This window comes from Oncorhynchus mykiss, chromosome 17, assembly GCF_013265735.2.
Source record: "Oncorhynchus mykiss isolate Arlee chromosome 17, USDA_OmykA_1.1, whole genome shotgun sequence".
NCBI lineage: Eukaryota > Metazoa > Chordata > Actinopteri > Salmoniformes > Salmonidae > Oncorhynchus > Oncorhynchus mykiss.
In genome coordinates this window covers 34,412,354-34,430,697 of record NC_048581.1, presented here as the reverse complement: position 1 = coordinate 34,430,697, position 18,344 = coordinate 34,412,354, and the positions used below count along the sequence as shown (strand labels likewise).

The 18,344-nt window shown below is 40.6% G+C and overlaps 1 protein-coding gene across 1 annotated transcript; it reads left to right on the top strand.

Moving 5' to 3' along the window:
- Nucleotides 1-141: 141 nt before the first annotated feature.
- tpcn3 (two pore segment channel 3) lies at nt 142-17,155 on the top strand. The gene is made up of 19 exons (XM_021568259.2): nt 142-740; nt 1,599-1,681; nt 1,983-2,097; nt 2,566-2,694; nt 3,899-4,015; nt 4,170-4,288; nt 7,892-7,993; nt 9,392-9,518; nt 9,755-9,959; nt 10,262-10,406; nt 11,409-11,594; nt 12,097-12,161; nt 13,335-13,422; nt 13,659-13,728; nt 14,429-14,648; nt 14,990-15,080; nt 15,367-15,480; nt 15,892-16,004; nt 16,385-17,155. The coding sequence occupies exons 1-19, from the start codon at nt 618-620 to the stop codon at nt 16,522-16,524; spliced, it is 2,352 nt and encodes a 783-aa protein (XP_021423934.2). The 5' UTR covers nt 142-617; the 3' UTR covers nt 16,525-17,155.
- The last annotated feature ends 1,189 nt before the right edge of the window (nt 17,156-18,344 follow it).

Below are 18,344 nucleotides of genomic sequence, written 5' to 3'. Positions count from 1 at the left end.
GCCAGTACCTCAAGGCTTAAAAATCCTTATTTAACCTGTCTCCTCCCCGTCATCTTCACTAATTGAAGTGGATTTAACAGGTGCCATCAATAAGGGATCGTAGCTTTCACCTGGATTCATCTGGTCAGTCTGTCATAGAAAGAGCAGGTGTTCCTAATGTTTTGTACACTGTGTATAGCATCATGTTTTCTCTAATACGAGTGCTGTACGAACCTTAAGTTCTCACATCACAAGAGTTCTCACATTCTGGCAACTCTATTTATGCCATAACGTTTCCTTCCAGCGCGTTCGTCTCTCCTCCGCTATTTCCGCTAAACTTGTCACATGACAGATAAAAAATCCTGGCATAAGCGTTCACTTCACAATCTTTCTGTTATCATTCAAAAAAGACAGACTATTCCATCCTCCGATTACGACTGGAGGTTAAAATGTTAACATGCCTTCAATTCGACAAGAATGTGTGATATTTGAGGAACGTGCAAGAAAACAGGACTTATAACCATTTTGGTGGGGACGACTTCCAACTCAATCACGGGATATCCTGCTAACTTAACGGGAGCGAATAGTTTATCTAGGCCTACGAAAGAGGAGAAAAGTACATTTTCAAGGGAAATGTAATGCTAAAAACAATGTCTGAACCAGATAAAAAGGAAATCACTCCAGAAGAGGCGCCGGAAAATGGAAAGGGGATAAGAAACAGTGGAAATACATCTGAAACTGGGAACAGAAAAACAAAGGGTGTAAGTGATATTTTGTAGGATATTGCTGACGTATCACCTATCCGTGCTCCGTTACATTTCCAAGTCGATACATTATATAGTATTTTCTTTCTGTCATTGTCTCATCACATGACCTCATACTTAAGTTGTTTGCGTTCGTGCAGAGTACGGTATGTGCATAGTTTTATAAAGTTGCTCTGGGCTACTGTAGGCTGTATTTTTTTTTTAAATAAATTTTAAAAAATCATGATAATAATGCATGAAATAGTCATGCACCAACTTTAGGCTCTCTTACTGGCGTGGCAATAATGCGTTTTGTCACAGCCAACACACCACGCGTGTTTTCCTTTAACGTTTGTATTATACATGTCATCAACATGTTTGTTTGCCTATATTGGGCGGAGCCTTTTCCCCTTGAAATTAGAATTTTGGTTCATTACACACTAACGTTACTTAATTATCTTCAGTTGATTGTGTTGCCTTGACACTTATCAGCCTATGTACATAATACATAGTCAATGTCCCTATTTGCTCTAATTCTTTACTGATATCAAGGATCCCATGGATTCATATGATCATATATTGTACCAATTGCATGACTTGACCAGTTGGATCACACACTTCATTTTTCATCCAGCGCCTCTATTTTTCAAGCGTCTTCGAGTGGTCGTGCTGATTTGGAATCACAGTTTAACTTTTTTACATGGACAGGTGGGTGCTGATCCTAGATCAGCATTCCTACCTTGAGACACTTTATACATATAATAAACCTATAGACACTACTGTGTTGTATTATCTAGATATGGCTATGATATACCAAAGGTTTTATTTGCGTAGAGTATTCACCGGCTGCTTTTATTGTCTGTGGGGGCTTTCCAGGATTTTGACCTTGCAGCAGTGTACGTGTCAGACGCCCAGTATAACAGGAACATCTTTTTTGACACAACACCTCAAGCTATAAGGTAGGTAGAGATGGTTATGTTTAAGGATGTTAGGTTATAGTTGCCAGAGCATTCAACTGGTTGAATATATCGAAATAGACAGAGCATGTATTAGAATAAATACAAATAGATAGAATCTTGTCACTTGTAGCTTAAGGATAGCATTAGCGGTAGTCCTGCTATCATAGGCCATATTTGTGTGTGTGTGTGTGTGAGGAACAGATGAAAAAAAGAAGACAACCCTCTCTCTGACTATCTATGTTTCAAGATATTAGATAATTCCGTTGAAATATGGATTCTGGTTGTTGCTTTTCTTCCACAGATTGTACCTGCTCTATAACCATTGGGGGTTCCAGATCCTTGTGTATGCCTTCATCCTAGTGGACCTGGCTTTGGCCATCTTTGAAGACCCAGCAGTTGTCCCTCTGCCAATATGGGTAGATATCCACAATGATATTCCTCTCAACTTGGTGTAATTCTCAGTCTTTTAAAATGCCAATGTTTTGGGCCAGAGATAATGAAACATTCCAAGCAGTATGCAGGAATTATTGTCTCTTGAAATCGTTACTAATAACCCTGTTTCTTTAGGCTTGTTGTATTGCTCTTTTCATGTTTTAAATATATCCACAGTTGTATTATGTGTAGCACTGTGTGTGACCTCTGTTTTGTGATGAGAGTACCAGGGTCGTGTTTATTAGGCCTAGGGCACATTGCAGAAATGTTCTGAAACTGAAATGTTCTCATTGGACAAGGTCACGTAGCCCCTCCTGTTTCAAAGCATTTTTTCCCTTGTTTGCACCAAATGAACACCCGGTCAAACTGGGTTGAATTGCTAACAATTGGTTGTACATATGCAATCTTTTACTGAATTGATAGCAGGCACACATTGTTTTTGTCTCCCTCAGGTTACCTCAGTGATCGAGCTTGTCTGTCTGGCAGCCTTCACTGCTCGGCTCGTGCACTACGCCAAAGTCATTCCCCGGGAAAGGTTTTGGAAAGACCCCAAGAACATCTGCATCTTTGCCATCATTTTGGTAGGCGCAACTCAAATAATGGAATTATTTTTAGGTGCAGGAATAAAGCACAGGGGAACAGCAATATTCCGCAGACCTCCTATTTCTTATCTGTATTGTTTTTCAGCCCAGTCCTGGTGTACTCAAGTTTAGAGAGTGCGTATTACCCTCATGTTCTTTAGTGGAATACAATATAGTACAATACAACTTTATTTGTCCAACTACTACATTGGAAATGCCTTGTCTGCTCTGCTCTCTCCTACCTCTCCTCACAAGACATGAACACTAGGGTCATTGTGATCCAGTGCTTTTGATTCAGTGTGCATATCTCTGTGTAGGTACAGGTACCTGGAATAATACATTTTAATTTATTAGAATTATTTTTATCCGGCGACAGCTTATACATATTCTGTATATATGAACAATACTGGAATCAAACCCAAAAGCAAGGTATTGCTAACATTTATTAGTCTCGGTCGTTGAAAGAAATCGCTTACTACTTTGGCCAAGGAGGAGTTGGGAAACCTACCCAGTGACTGTCAGTGTAGCAGCATTTGAAGGAACTGTATGACAAGTTGAGAATGTGCTGAGAAGGGCTTTGCACATTGTTGTGAAACAACCTTTAGCCTGAAGTTTCCCTGTGTCAGGGATTCTCAACTCCTAGTTACTTCCTAGTGTTAACGCTATGACTCAGTTTGATTCAGAATAAACAAATGACTCATTTTGAATGCAATGTTGGACACCGCTAACTCCTGTATTGACCATGTATGCAAACATGTATTGATAGAGATAGATATAGGTGGTAAAACATATTTCAATGTAAATTGCATGACTGGGGTGGTGTTGACTCTTGATTGAGCAGTGTGTGGAAAAGTGGAGCCCAATTTTGGAATTGGTCTAGCTTCAAGCCGTCATGCTGCTTGAAGCTAGACCCAATTCCAACTTCCAACGCTGGGCTCCAATTTAGGAAGTTTGAGAATTGCTCTGAAATAATCCAAAATGCTGAATTACAAATCAACCACTAGCCATTACACTCACCCGCTTCAGGATTGGTTAGATGGAAACAATATGGCTACAATACAATTGCCACACTAAATCTATACAATTTACTTTGGTCTCCAGGAGTCATTAGAAGTAGATTTGGAATTTAGCATACAACTTTGAATAACTACTCCCATTACAATGAAAGAAACGGGGTAATACTTGACATTATTCTCCTCCTCAGCTCTCTCTTGTTGACATGATCATTTATGGGGCGTTGAAAGCCAGTGGTTTCTACGCTGTCCGCTGGTCGCGGGTACTGAGGCCCCTCCTACTGGTCAATATCACTGAGGGAAGACAGGTAAAGTCTGTCTCTCTGTCACACACATCATCTTCCCCCTGATTCAGAGGGGTTGGGTTAAATGCGGAAGACACATTTCGGTTTAATGCATTCAGTTGTACAACTGACTAGGTATACCCTTTCTGTCACTCACATTCTCTCTTCCTTCCTCTAGCTCCGGAGAGCGTTCCGAAGCATCCGGAACGCACTGCCTCAGATCCTCTATGTCTTCCTGCTCTTCATGTTCAGTGTGCTCATGTTCTCACTCATGGCCCTCAAACTCTTTGGAAAAAGGTAAGTCAGGATCAGGAATTGTAGTCAAATGGGCATGTCTGCCAGCATTGTAAAATCTCGGACAGGGGTGACCATTTTGTCTGCAGAGGCCTGGTCTGAATGCAGGCCTTTATTCCAGCCAAGCATTAACCCTGGGATGCATAGTAAACATGGCGCCCCAAGAATGCATATGCCGGGTCAAAATGACCCGATATTGTAATATCTGTGTTTGATACACATGGGTCTAAAATATGATACATTTTGTGGAACATAATTGTTTTGAGTGATCATTTGGGTCTTTTTATTATTTTAGACGTTTTTAACTGCTCTTCAACAGTTTGATACACATTCCAATGATAACATATTATGAAATTCCATAACGGCTATTGAAAATATGAACATATTGTTCTTACAATCGTTCTTACAATCAAAGTTTCACATTCAACCTTTTAATGTGAAGAACAAAATAAAACCACCTTAAGCACGTTTTGTAATATTTCAAAACATTTATTTGAAAATTCAAAGTTCATCAATATTAATGACAACACTAACAGTTGTGAATTTAGAAAACATTGAACACTAAAAGGAACAAAGTTTGCGTGTGTGATGCTTTCTTATGCTGTCTTAGTCCATGCATTTGTTACAAACAACAAGCATGTGACTATGCTCTTTGCAGACAGGTGTGTTGCACTGAGAACACCAGCAGCTGACTTTTCTATCCTTTGCGCTTGGGCAGAGCTGGCACCTCTTCTGGACCTGGCTGCTCTGAGTGGTGGTGGCATGGCTCTCTTTCATCACCCCACAGCTTTCCATTGCCTCAGATCATCTGTGGAGATGGGAGAACCTTCCAGAAGGACAACCATCTCTGCAGCATTCCACCAATCAGGCATTTTATGGTAGTGGCCAGACGGAAGCCACTCCTCAGTAAAAGGCACATGACAGCCCGCTTGGAGTTTGCCAAATTGGCACCTAAACAAGATTCTCTGGTCTGATGAAACCAATATTGGACGGAATGCCAAGCGTCGCGTCTGGAGGAAAACTGCTCATCCACTGTGACGCAATTGCTGGGGATGAACCTTCCTCTACAGTTTGCTAGGAAAAGGTCCCCACATACCGGAAGGCTGCCAGGTGGTCCGTTGCCTCTCTGACCACTCTGGTCCTCTTGTCATCAAGCCTCCGGTAGCGACGGATATCCTCATATCTTCCGACCGACATGGTGGCCTTATACATTGGATTCGGCAGTGGATCCAAAAATAGCTCCTTTGTTGAGACATCCCACCTGTTCTCCATGCCGGAAAGGAGGGTTAAACCAATAAAGGCCTTTAGTTCTTCTTTGTCGACTTCTCTCCACTCTGTCCCTTTTGCTGTCGCTCTTCTCCGTCCTTCTAAATTTGTACACTTTAGGACCTCCAATGATGTTGTCACTAATAAACAACTCCCAGGCATACTTTGGTGACACAACTGTTGACCCCGGCACAGGCCCTGGGCAGCTCCTCAGGATGTTATGCCTTTAGTGTGTGTGGAGAGAGAGAGGGGGGGGGGGGGGTTCACTCCAGTAAGACCCCTTTTTACTCACTCTCCTCAGAGGAGTCCTGCCCATCTGTAGAATCTTCTAGGACAGCTGGACTACCGGGTGCATCCACAATTCCAATTTTGCCCACAGGCACATAGTCTTTGACATCTGAATTGGATACCTCTGATTCTGAGTCAGAGGCACAAATGGCTTCCTCATCCAGCATCTGTAAAACCATTTTGATTGTACAGTTCAAGTCAGCAGTCTACATGCACTTAGGTTGGAGTCATTAACTCATTTTTCAACCACTTCACAAATGTGTTGTTAACAAACTATAGTTTTGGCAAGTTGGTTAGGACATCTACTTTTTCCAACATTTGTTTACAGACAGATTATTTCACTTATAATTCACTGTATCACAATTTCAGTGGGTCAGAAGTTTACATACACTAAGTTTATTGTGTCTTTAAACAGTTTGGAAAATTCCAGAAAATTATGTCATGGCTTTAGAAGCTTCTAGTAGGCTAATTGACATCATTTGAGTCAATTGGAGGTGAACCTGTGGATGCATTTCAAGGCCTACCTTCAAACTCCGTGCCTCTTTGCTTGTCATCATGGGAAAATCAAAAGAAATAAGCCAAGACCTCAAAAATTGTAGACCTCCACAAGTCTTGTTCGTCCTTGGGAGCAATTTCCAAACGCCTGACGGTACCACATTCATCTGTACAAACAATAGTACGCAAGTATAAACACCGTGCGACCACACAGCTGTCATACCGCTCAGAAAGGAGACACGTTCTGTCTCCTAGAGATGATCGTGCTTTGGTGCGAAAAGTGCAAATCAATCCCAGAACAACAGCAAAGGACCTTGTGAAGATGCTGGAGGAAACGGGTACAAAAGTATCTATATCCACAGTAAAACGAGTCCTATATCGACATAACCTGAAAGGCCGCTCAGCAAGGAAGAAGCCACTGCTCCAAGACCGCCATTAAAAAAGCCTGACTACAGTTTGCAACTGCACATGGTGACAAAGATCGTACTTTTTTGAGAAATGTCCTCTGGTCTGATGAAACAAAAATAGAACTGTTTGGCCATAATGACCATCGTTATCTTTGGAGGAAAAAGGGGCAGGATTGCAAGTCGAAGAACACCATCCCAACCGTGAAGCACGGGGATGGCAGCATCATGTTGTGGGGGTGCTTTGCTGCAGGAGAGACTTGTGAACTTCACAAAATAGATGGCATCATGAGGTGGGAAAATTATGTGCATATATTGACGCAACATCTTTAGACATCAGTCAGGATTAAAGCTTGGTCGCAAATAAGTCTTCTGATTGAATGTCAGGAATTGTGAAAAACTGAGTTTAAATGTATTTTGCTAAGGTGTATGTAAACTTCCGACTTCAACTGTATGTCTGTCAACTTTCTTATGATCCTCCTTATGAAACTGTTTTTACTCAATGAGTTAAAAAGGAGAAATTAAAACAGTGATTAATGAACATTAAACACAAGATATTTAATAAATGTTATTAATTACTTAGTTTTTATTGTTGTAACAAATAAAAGTCAGTTTGACGAGTGCAATGCAGTGGATTCCATAGGAAATGCATACGGATCATATTTGACCCACATATGGGGTTGGGAAGCAAAAACTCCTTACTTAAAAAAATAAGAAACTAAAAAACAGAGCTAGGGTTAACAAGTTTGATTCAACTCCTATTCTATCAAGCCTTTTATTAGTTGAATCAGGTGGCTGGCAAGCAAAGAATCAGCTGGCAAGCAAAGAAGTACTACCAAATGCGTAGCACTTCATAAAGTTGCACTGAAAACTACCGTAGTTTCCTCTAGAGAGCAGGTCTAGAATCAGCTTTTATATCCCAATTCCCAAACCTAATCTTAACCATTAGAATGAAAAGCAGTGCTCTGAGGGGCTATGTCATCCTACACCGTCCTTGTGTGGTTAGTAGAGGACATCCATCCATACTTCCAGTTTGCAAAGAGGGAGGGGGCTAGGATCAAGTTGCCCTTAGACACTCATCCAAAGTAATTTAAAGTTGTTTTTGTTGTTGGACATAATGCAAACCACATTTGTGCTGCTGCTTCCTCCATAGGGGCCTTAAAACAATAGAGGGACGCCCCTATTTCACCAACTATCTGGAGATTGTCTTTGATCTCTATGTCCTAGTCACGACTGCCAACAGTCCGGATATCATGTGAGTACCCAGGGTACATTATTCATGAATTTATTTTTGTTATGAAGTCTAGTAAGATTTGAATTCTTCTTTTTAAAGCTAGAATCTTTAATTGAAAAAAATAACAAAGCTGGCACCCCACCTCTGTTTTGGTAAAATGCTTATAGGTGGGCTTGGAGAAATGTAACCACTGCCAAATTCATAGACAGAGCTAAACAATGTAAACAATCTTATATTTTGGATTCTGATGGAGTATGACAGTTGGACTGAACTCATCAGGCATTTATCAGTTATTCTTTAAGAATCAATGGGTATTTATCATTAATTTATAAGTCAGAAAATGAATGTAGCATTTAAAGATTCTAGCTTTAACTATATGACTTTTGATTTGTAGTGCAACTTTAAGTGCAAAGTTGCCTTTTGGCATGCCCCTTTCTATATACACAGTGTATTAGGTACACCCATATAGTACTGGGTCGGATCCCACTTTGCCTCCAGAACAGACTGAATTCTTCGAGGCATGTAAATGTTGTTCAAGGGACCTAACGTGTACCAGGAAAACATTACCCCACCACCAGCCCATACCTTTGAAACCAAGCAGGATTGAGCCATGGACCCATGCTGCCTAGGACAAATCTTGACTCTGCCACCAACATGATGCAACAATAACCTTGATTCGTTGGACCAGCCAATGTTTTTCCACTAAATTGTCCAGTGTTGTCGATCGCGTGCTCACTGGAGCCGCTTATTTTTGCTTTTAGTTGATAGGAATGGAACCTCGTGTTGTCTGCTGCAATAGCCCATCCGTGTCAAAGACCGACGAGTTGTGCGTTCTCGAGATGCCGTTCTGCACACCACTGTTGTACTGCTCCGTTATTTACCTGTTGGTGGCTGGATGCACCATTCTCGGTAAACCTTAGACACTGTCGCTCGTGAAAAGCCCAGGAGGACGGACATTTCTGAGATATTGGAATCGTCGCAGATAGAACTGACGATTATACCACGTTCAAAGTCGCTCAAGTCACTCGTTTTGCCATTCTAATGTTCAATTGAACAGTAACTGAATGTCTCTGCCTATCTGCCTGCTTGATATAGCAAGCCACGGCCATGTGACTCCTTGATATAGCAAGCCATGGCCATGTGACTCCCTGTCTGTAGGAGCAAACCATTTCCGTGAAAGGGTGATGTACCTAATAAACCTACAACAATTTTGCTGGGAGTAGATTATACTTGCAATGATGGTGATACGAGTTGGGTTTTGCCTACTGAAGTTGAATACACTGGTTGTTAGTCGCTCTGGATAAGAGCGTCTGCAAAATACCTAAACTAAAATATCACAAGTAATTTAATTGTTTAATCTTTAATAAATAGACACGTGGACAAATCGTTTTTTATTTTTGTCTTTATTTCCCTACGTAGGATGCCAGCGTACAACTTCAGCGTTTACTTTGCCGTGTTCTTCATCACCTATATCCTCATCAACACCTACATCTTCATGTCAGTGTTCCTGGCGGTCGTGTACAACAACTACAAAAAGTACCTGAAGGTAGAGTGGGCGGACAAGACAATGATATAAGCTATTTCTTTTCAAATGTAAGTAGCCTTGGCTTGTGTGAGATGGCATGGCTCCTGCTCCTATCTCCTGGCTCTGTAGATTAAGGCAGCTTGGTGTCTTACCTAACCTTATCTAACCTCAACCATTTGTGGGGAAAATGCTAAACTGAGACAAGATCAGTGTCTACAGGCGACTTCATCCTACTCCTATCCTATGTACCCAATCAGGAAGAAGTACGGAAGCTCGTCAGGGCCAAGAGGCACAAGATGGTGCGTGCCTTCGGTGTGCTGCAGGAGAGGAAGGGAGAGGAGGAGCCTGTGGTAAGCCAGGCCTGTTGGAACCAGCTTGTGCGGTTGGTCCAGCCGGACATCAGCAACGCCCACAGGGAGCTGCTGTGGAGCGTCTCCGACGACAACAACAAAGGCTGCATAGGTGAGTGGTTGGAGTCTACTTCACACAGAGACCCACACAAAGCTGTGTTACATGCTGAGTAAATTGCAGATGGACCTGGATAGGTGTTTAATATATCAGCTAACATCCACATCATATGATGTAGCCATTTGAAGCCCGAATTCCCAGTCACTGACATGGTACACAACCATTGGTTCATGCAATGCAATGCCTGCAATGTAGTTACCCTGGAACGTGACCGTAGTGTAACCCAAGATGACCAATGCAGCACCTGCTTTGAGCTGAAGCCTTAATTAATTTAATCCTTCCATCCACCTGTGCAGGGAAAGTGGCATTTGTTCAGCTTGCGGACCTCCTGAACATCCAGGTGATCATGATGAAATCACGGCCTCACCCCCTCAAGACATGGCTCCCCTCTCTCTATCTCTCCTCCCCCAGTCGTCTCGTCTGCCGCATGGTCCAGCACAAGTGAGTGCAGCCAATGAGTGTAGATGTTACTCAGCAGACGTACAGGGAAGAGGTTTGGGGGAGCGTGAGCGAAAGTATCTGAAAGTAGACAGTGCCTTCGGAAAGTATTGAGACCCCTTGACCTTTTCCACATTTTGTTAGGTTACAGCCTTACTCTAAAATGTATTCAATTGTTTTGTTTTCTTCAATCTACACATAACACCCCATAATGACAAGGCAAAGACAGGTTTTTAGAAATGTTTGCTAATTTATTAAATGTAAATAACATATCATATTTTACATAAGAATTCTGACCCTTTACTCAGTACTTTGTTGAAGCACCTTTGGCAGCAATTACAATCTTGAGTCTTCTTGGGTATGCCACTACAAGCATGGCACACCTGTATTTGGGGAGTTTCTCCCATTCTTCTCAAGCTCTGTCAGGTTAGATGGGGAACATAGCTGCACAGCTGTTTTCAGGTCTCTCCAGAGATGTCCTGAGTTCCCTGGAGAAGGTTTTCATCAAGGATCTCTCTACTTTGCTCTGTTAATCTTTGCTTCAATCCTGTCTCGGAGCTCTACGGACAATTTCCTTTTACTGTCAACTGTGGGACCTTTTATATAGACAGGTGTGTGCTTTTCCAAATCTTGTCCAATCAATTACATTTATCACAGGTGGACTCCAATCAAGTTGTAGGAACATCTCAAGGATGATGAATGGAAAAAGGATGCACCTGAGCTCAATTTCGAGTCTCATAGCAAAGGGTCTGAATACTTATGTAAATAAGGTATTTCTGTTTTTAATTTGTAATAAATGTGCAAACATTTCTAAAAACCATTTTTTTGCTTTGTCATTATGGGGTATTGTGTGTAGATTGAGGATTTTTATGTATTTAATCCATGTTAGAATACGGCTGTAACGTAACAAAATGGGAAAGTATTCAGACCCTTTGACTTATTCCACAAGGCACTGTATATCTTTGTTTCTTTCTGTGTGTGTGTGTGTGTGTGTGTGATATCCAGGGCATTCATGTACACCTATGACCTGATCATCCTGGTTAACGCTGTGTTCATCGGCCTGGATGAGGAGGACCCGTTGATAGCCAACGTAGAGTGGGCTTTCCTGGTTCTCTATCTCCTAGAGATCCTCCTCAAACTGTACAGCTTCGAGCCGCGCGCCTTCTTCTCCAGACACCAGTTCTGGAATTGGTGAGAAGCCCAAGCATTTTTGTCCGGTTACGCGGGCAGCGATTTAAGCCTAGTCCTGGACTAAAAAGCATGCTTACTGAAGAATCCCATTGAGTTTGCTTTTTAATCCAGGACAAAACTCAATCTTAATCTGGGAAACCAACCCCTTGTGTTGCCAGTAGTAGTATACATAGTATAATTTGTTGTTTTTCCTTCAAATACGCGTTTTGAGGGTCTGCACTTTTTTGACTTCCATTGTGTCAGGCAAGCTCAATCAAGAACGGCTGAAGTTGAAAGAAAAAAAACCAGTACTATTTCAACCCAGGTCTGCTCAATAGTAGAAGTTTTATGTTCCCCTTACGCCATGTAGATGCAGCATCCCTAATTCTGTGACCAAGGCTTGCGTACTGAAGTGGTACTAGCTGATTAGGTATATGATGATTGAACTGCAATGAAAGGAGACCGTTTCTGCTTCGGTTTAAGTATTTGTGTAGTAAGATCTTCCTCACCTCTATGCACACAGGTTTGACACCATCATTGTCATCACTGCCTTGATTGCTATGATCATCAATTCAGCACTGAAATTATGTAAGTAAAACCTAAATCTGTGTTAGGGAAGGGAAAAGGGATACCTAGTCAGGTCTTTGACATTTAACCCAAACCCTCTGAATCAGGGGAGGGGGGGGGGGGGGGGCTGCCTTAATTAACATCCATGTCATCGACGCCCAGTGCAGCAGTGTACTACTACATATTTTAAAGTTTGAAGATTCAAAACCAAAATGGGCCATGTTCCTGGACACAGACTAAACGTAGTCCTGGATTAGAATTCCATTCGATTCTCCATTTAGCATGCTTTTTATTCCAGGATTAGGCATAATCTGTGTCCGGGGAAACTGGCCCAATATGTCTTTAAATCTAGCACATTGTGTTATCGATGACTTCCACTCTTTACTCACAAACAGTACATCTATTATTTCTTTGTTATTTTCTTTATTAAGGGCTCAGCAGCAGTGTGCCTACATTTCCGATTGTAGACCACTATGGCATTTGAGAACTTTTACTGTTATTGTTTATATTAAGGCAAACACAATATCCAACTTAATTGTCAATTTTTGTCTGCGGTTTGCTGTTCCTCATGAGCCACCCTCTGATGGCGGCTCATTGTTAATGCTGGCTGCTGTTGACATTGAGCTAACATTGAGGTTTTACGTTATTTCAACGCTGTGCTGCCCCTGGGGAGCAGGAGTGGAAGGTCACCTATAGTAAGCCTCTCGTTTGTTTGTTGGAGTCATCCTATTGTTTCTGTTGCCCATAGCTCTTTGACCTTTTTCATGTATTATTTTAAACCTATTGAATGAGGGGTCATCGTTATGTTTCATTTTTGAAAATGAGCAAAAGTACAATGAAAGATAAAATGGTACTTTATTCATGTTTTTTTTATTTTATTGATGACTTCTGATAGAGACTCATCAATTAAATGATTGAAAAATCAGTATAGTATATAATGACATTGGTAGAGGGTGGCATACATTGGCGATGGATGAGGTTTTTCCTACTTTGAGGAGCTTGTTGAAAAGCGCTATAAATCAAACTGCTGCTTCCTATGTTGACTTGGGATGCTGTTTATTTTCTTTGTCTTTTCTTTATGCTGTCGATGGTGCCCTCTACTAACTTGCAGCGTAGAACACATGCATGTAAAAGAATTTAGCCCTCCGAGTCTGCCTGGCGTTCATGTTGTGATGCTCATGTGTTTTGTCCCAGCTGGAGGCTACACCAGCCGTCAGATCCTGGACATTGTGTTCATCCTGCGCATCCTGAGGCTCATACGAGTGGTGGACAACATCAAAAGGTTAGGAGGTCAAGGACTTCCATTTCCTGTATGAGCAGTGTGTGTGTGCTTCAAACTTAAGATGTGAAACATTATCAAACCGTTTCCCTTAACTACCAGAGCTAGTATCTGCAGTAGCTACTGTGACAAAAATGATTTTGCAGAAAGACCTATAGAAGTCAGATATGGTTGATTTTGATATTCTCATTCATAGACTTGGACGTGGAACTCTTCTTGATGTTCTTTTTCCCCCTCAGGTTCCGTGCCATCATCAACACCCTCATCAAGATTGGACCAACGATACTCACCTTCGGACAGCTCATTGTCGTAAGTTGTTAGTGTGCAGTTAAGTTAAATTACACCAAGAAGTTATTGTGTTTATTAATGATATTTATGGACTCTAAGTGTGACTCTATTCCTGCATATTGAGCTTAAAGTGCCAATCAGGAGTTGAAACGACACCAAAGTGTACTCCCCTCCACTGTTTCACTAAAAGGCTGAGGGATGGGGCTGGAGAAATGTAACCACTCTCAAATTCATAGACAAAGCTATGGATGCAAGGACTGACCATCCATGAAATTGTAATTATAGTTGTAACCATGTTTTGAGCCTATATGGTGTTTTACTTTGTTTACAAACATTGGAGTAAAATAAGCTTGTATTTTGGGTTCAGTTGAACTAAGCTCATGAGATTGACACTTGTAAGGCATATCCGATGATTTCATAGGTCAAGATTAATCAAATTCCCAATCTATCAGCTATGTATATCCAGCTATATGCCTCAACCCTAAATGAATGGAAAAGATAAGGACTACAATTGTGGCGCTTATCTCTTCTGTTCATTTTGGATTAGGCCATACAGCTGGATCTACAAATTAGATGGTCTTGGTCATTGACTCATATTTAAATGACACTGTATTATGATGGCTGAAAACATCAGACAATTGATTGGAGTGAAATATCCCTCTATGTAATCCTGTGTTGCAACTGATTGATTGACTGCATAGTTGTTCCATATATTTTTCAGGTGGTCTATTACATATTCGCCATGGTGGGAATGGAGCTGTTCAAAGGGAAAATACGCTTTTTCGAGGCCAACTCCACTGATCCGGATAAGGCATTCTGTGGAAACGCTCTGCTCAAAAACTCAGTGTTCGCCAAGCACAACTACTGCAAGAACAATTTTAACAACATTGTTTCCTCTTTTATCCTGTTACTGGAACTCACCGTGGTCAACCAGTGGCATGATATCCTTTTCAAAGCTTGGGAAAATACAGATATTAAGCTAAAACCAATACTTTTTATGTACTCGTGTGAAAATGTTACTCCAAGATATAAATCTTGAATTGAAATGTACAGTAAGCAGTGGTCACTGACTAAAACTTTACAGTAGGTTAGTGTGTAGAGGGTTAAAATGAGATGAAATTGCACTATAACCTATCCTTTTTCTTTAGTAAACAGTCTTCATAGCTTATTTTAGGATCCAGACAACTGGGTAATGTCTCAGTGTTTCTCAAAGTTGCCAGGCTAACTTGACCACTCTGAAGTATTGTTACTATTTTATTATTTTCTTTAATGTTGGTCCCACTGCTGTCCAGTGGTTTCACCGCGGTCACTCACATCTCAGCCAGGATGTTCTTTGTCCTCTTCCACATTGTAGTTGTCATCATCATTATCAAGTAAGAACAAGTCTCCTTTGAAATACTGAGAACCAAACAGACTTCTTAATGATACTCTATTGCTGAATTACAAATCCCCCCCAGGCAATACTGTAGATCTAAAAGGATTAGACAAGTTTAAGTAATATGGTAATAACTTCGCTTTGTCTTTTGATTGGCTTGGAGGAATGTCTGCCATATTGCTTATACCCATGTAATATTTTCAGATCAGCAGGAGTGCCTATGACTTGGTATTTGATAACTCACTCTTTGAGAATTGAGTATCGCATGCTTTTTTTCCCCTCAGTATTTTCATTGCTTTTGTCCTGGAAGCCTTCTTCGTGGAGTACACCGTAGACCAAAGTAACCTACAATCTTCTCTGGAAAAGAAAATTGAGGAACTGGAATTGGGTGTCAAACAGTACGTACCTGATAGTTTTGCAATTAAATAATTATAATTTTTTATGCCATGAGGTGGGCTCGATTTCATATTGAGTTAGAGGGGTGAAAGTGTAGCATGCATCATTTTCTGTAGCCATGAGTCATGTTCCAAGCTAAACCACATACAGTATTCCTGATGCACTGCCTTAAAATAAAGGGTTTGCTAATTGCTTATTGGCCAGTAGGTGTGGCAGACTGGGGGATGTCCAGGGATGTGAAATATTCAGTGTTCCAGATATAAATGTGATGAATTGATACGATTTCCTATTCAACATGACAATCATAGCTACTCAGTCTATGCAAAACATTTCAGAACGTTCTGTAACGATGTATCCTCCTGAACAGCCATGTTTATCTTGATTTTATTGTGCTTTCTCTTTGTGCCAATCAGAGAGAAACTGGATGGAAACTTGGTGGATGCCATGGAAACGAACGACAATGATATGGGCAACTCTGAGTCGACCAAGGAAAAACCTGCACTCATGTTCAAGATCGCCTGTAAAAGTAAGCTTTGAGGAGAATTCATTGCATTACTGTCTGAATCACCTGTATGGTGGTATGATACATTTTATACCTTGGAAATCTATTAACGTGTATGGAAATATATGCATATGGCAATTCATGCACTTTCAAATATTATGGCTGCTTATGTGTTGTGTATTCTGAATTCACAATCATAGAATCACATTGAATCATCATAGTTACACAGTATGTGATGAATTATGATTTACTACACTGAAAAAGGTTATCAAAAACCTGTTTTTTCAATAGGAAAATGTAAATCTGTGTTTTTGTTAGACAAGTTCAGGTAGTAGTCTACCTGAATAGGACTTTCCTTTTTAACCATCTGTACTGACCTCAGCTTTCTGCCTGCTTCCTCCCAGGATACAAAACCGTGGATGGTTTGTTACAGAGGATGTTTGAGGCGGACCTAGACCCAGAGAATTTTGCGGATGACGAAGATTTCGATCCCAATAACCCATCAAATCTGAACTTCCCAAATCCAAACTTTGATTCTGTATAGCCGTGGTCAGAAAGGGAATAAATACTCTAAATTAGCTTTCTGTTTTTGTACTGGAATGCCTTATATTATGTATCATCATCATCAAAAATATATTTTATGAAATATTTCTAGGTTTATGTAAAACAAAATACACTTTAAACGGGTAACATTCCTCAATGTGATATTTAGCTAGGTATATTCTTTCATTTACTTATTTTTGTACATCTCTTGACAACACAATCCACATTCATCAAAAATGAGATTGTATTCTTGTTTGAGTATAGATTATCAAATGCTGTTTGATTTATCTCTATCATGAAGGGAAAACTGAAATGATATAAAATGGAATGTCTACTGAGGTCATTTGCTGCAGCATAAAAGGTTGTTTCTATTGGGAAATCTGACTCAAATACAGACTTTACTCATTTATTTTTACTTTATTTATATATATATGCACAGTTTCCCAGATACAGATCAGGCCTTCTACTGGACTTAAAAGCATGTTCAATACACAATCTCAATTGTTTAATCTGTGTCCAGGGAACCAGCCCTTGATGTTCAGTCACATCCAACCAACCTTCAATACAACCATTACTCTGTAGGCCTATGTACATCATTATTTCTCTATTAATAAAGCATACCAGCAGAGGGCTTTCTTGTGATGTATTATGTGCAGCCAAACTAACATTTCATGTAACCAAGCATTAATTTACCAGAGACTGGTTTGCTCTGACATCAGTACAGCCACTTTCTTCACTTTTTCAAGTAAGGTTTGGCCGTTTGGTGCATAGCCTACCCTACCGTACACCGTGCAGAGATTATTGCGATTGGAAACGGTTGGATAACTACAGTGCCTTCAGAAAGTATGCACACCCCTTAGCTTGTTCTACTTTTGTTGTGTTTACAGGCAATAAAAAGTCACTGGCCTACACACAATGCATTATGGGGTATTTTTACATTCATAAATGAAAAGCTGAAGTGTCTTGAGTCAAGTATTCAACCCCTTCGTAATTGCAAGCCTATTCAAGTTCAGGAGTAAAAATGTATTTAACATGTCACAAGTTGCATGGACTCCGTGTGCCGAGGTTTTCCAATGCCTCACAAAGAAGGGCACCTATTGGTAGCTGGGTAAACAAAATCTGACTGAATATCCCTTTGAGCATGGTGAAGTTATTAATTACACTGGATGGTGTATCAATACACTCAGTTACTACAAAGATAGACGTCCTTCCTAACTCAGTTGCCGGAGAGGAAGGAAACCGCCAACAGTTAGAGTTTATTGGCTGTGATAGTAAACTGAATGGATCAACAACACTAACCAAATTGGCAGAGTGAAAGGGAAGCCTGTACAGAAAATATTCCAAAACATGCATTTTGTTTGCAACAAGGCACTAAAGTAATACTGCAAAAAATGTGTCTAAGCAATTCACTTTTTGTCTTGCATATAAAGTATTATGTTTGAGGATAATCCAATACAACACATTACTGAGTAGCGCACTCCATATTTTCAAGCATAGTGGCGACTGCGTCATGTTATGCTTGTAATCGTTAAGGACAGTTTTTTTTCTTTTTTAGGATGAAACAGAATGGAGCTAAGCACAGGCAAAATCCTAGAGGAAAAAATGGTTCAGTCTGCTTTCCACCAGACAGTAGGAGATTAATTCACCTTTCAGCAGGACAATAACCTAAAACACAAGGCTAAATCTACCCTGGAGTTGCTTACCAAGAAGACCGTGTATGTTCCTGAGTGGCATATTTACAGTTTTCACTTAAATCTTCTTGAAAATCTATGGCAAGACCTGAAAATGGTTGTCTAGCAATGATCAACAATCAATTTGAAA

Excerpts from the sequence above, each read along its gene's own strand:
- tpcn3 (XM_021568259.2), top strand. The coding sequence starts at position 618 with ATGCTAAAAACAATGTCTGAACCAGATAAAAAGGAAATCACTCCAGAA. Across the intron at positions 13,423-13,658 it reads GTGGTGGACAACATCAAAAG|GTTCCGTGCCATCATCAACA; the intron begins GTTAGGAGGTCA and ends TTTCCCCCTCAG. Across the intron at positions 15,081-15,366 it reads GTTGTCATCATCATTATCAA|TATTTTCATTGCTTTTGTCC; the intron begins GTAAGAACAAGT and ends TTTTCCCCTCAG.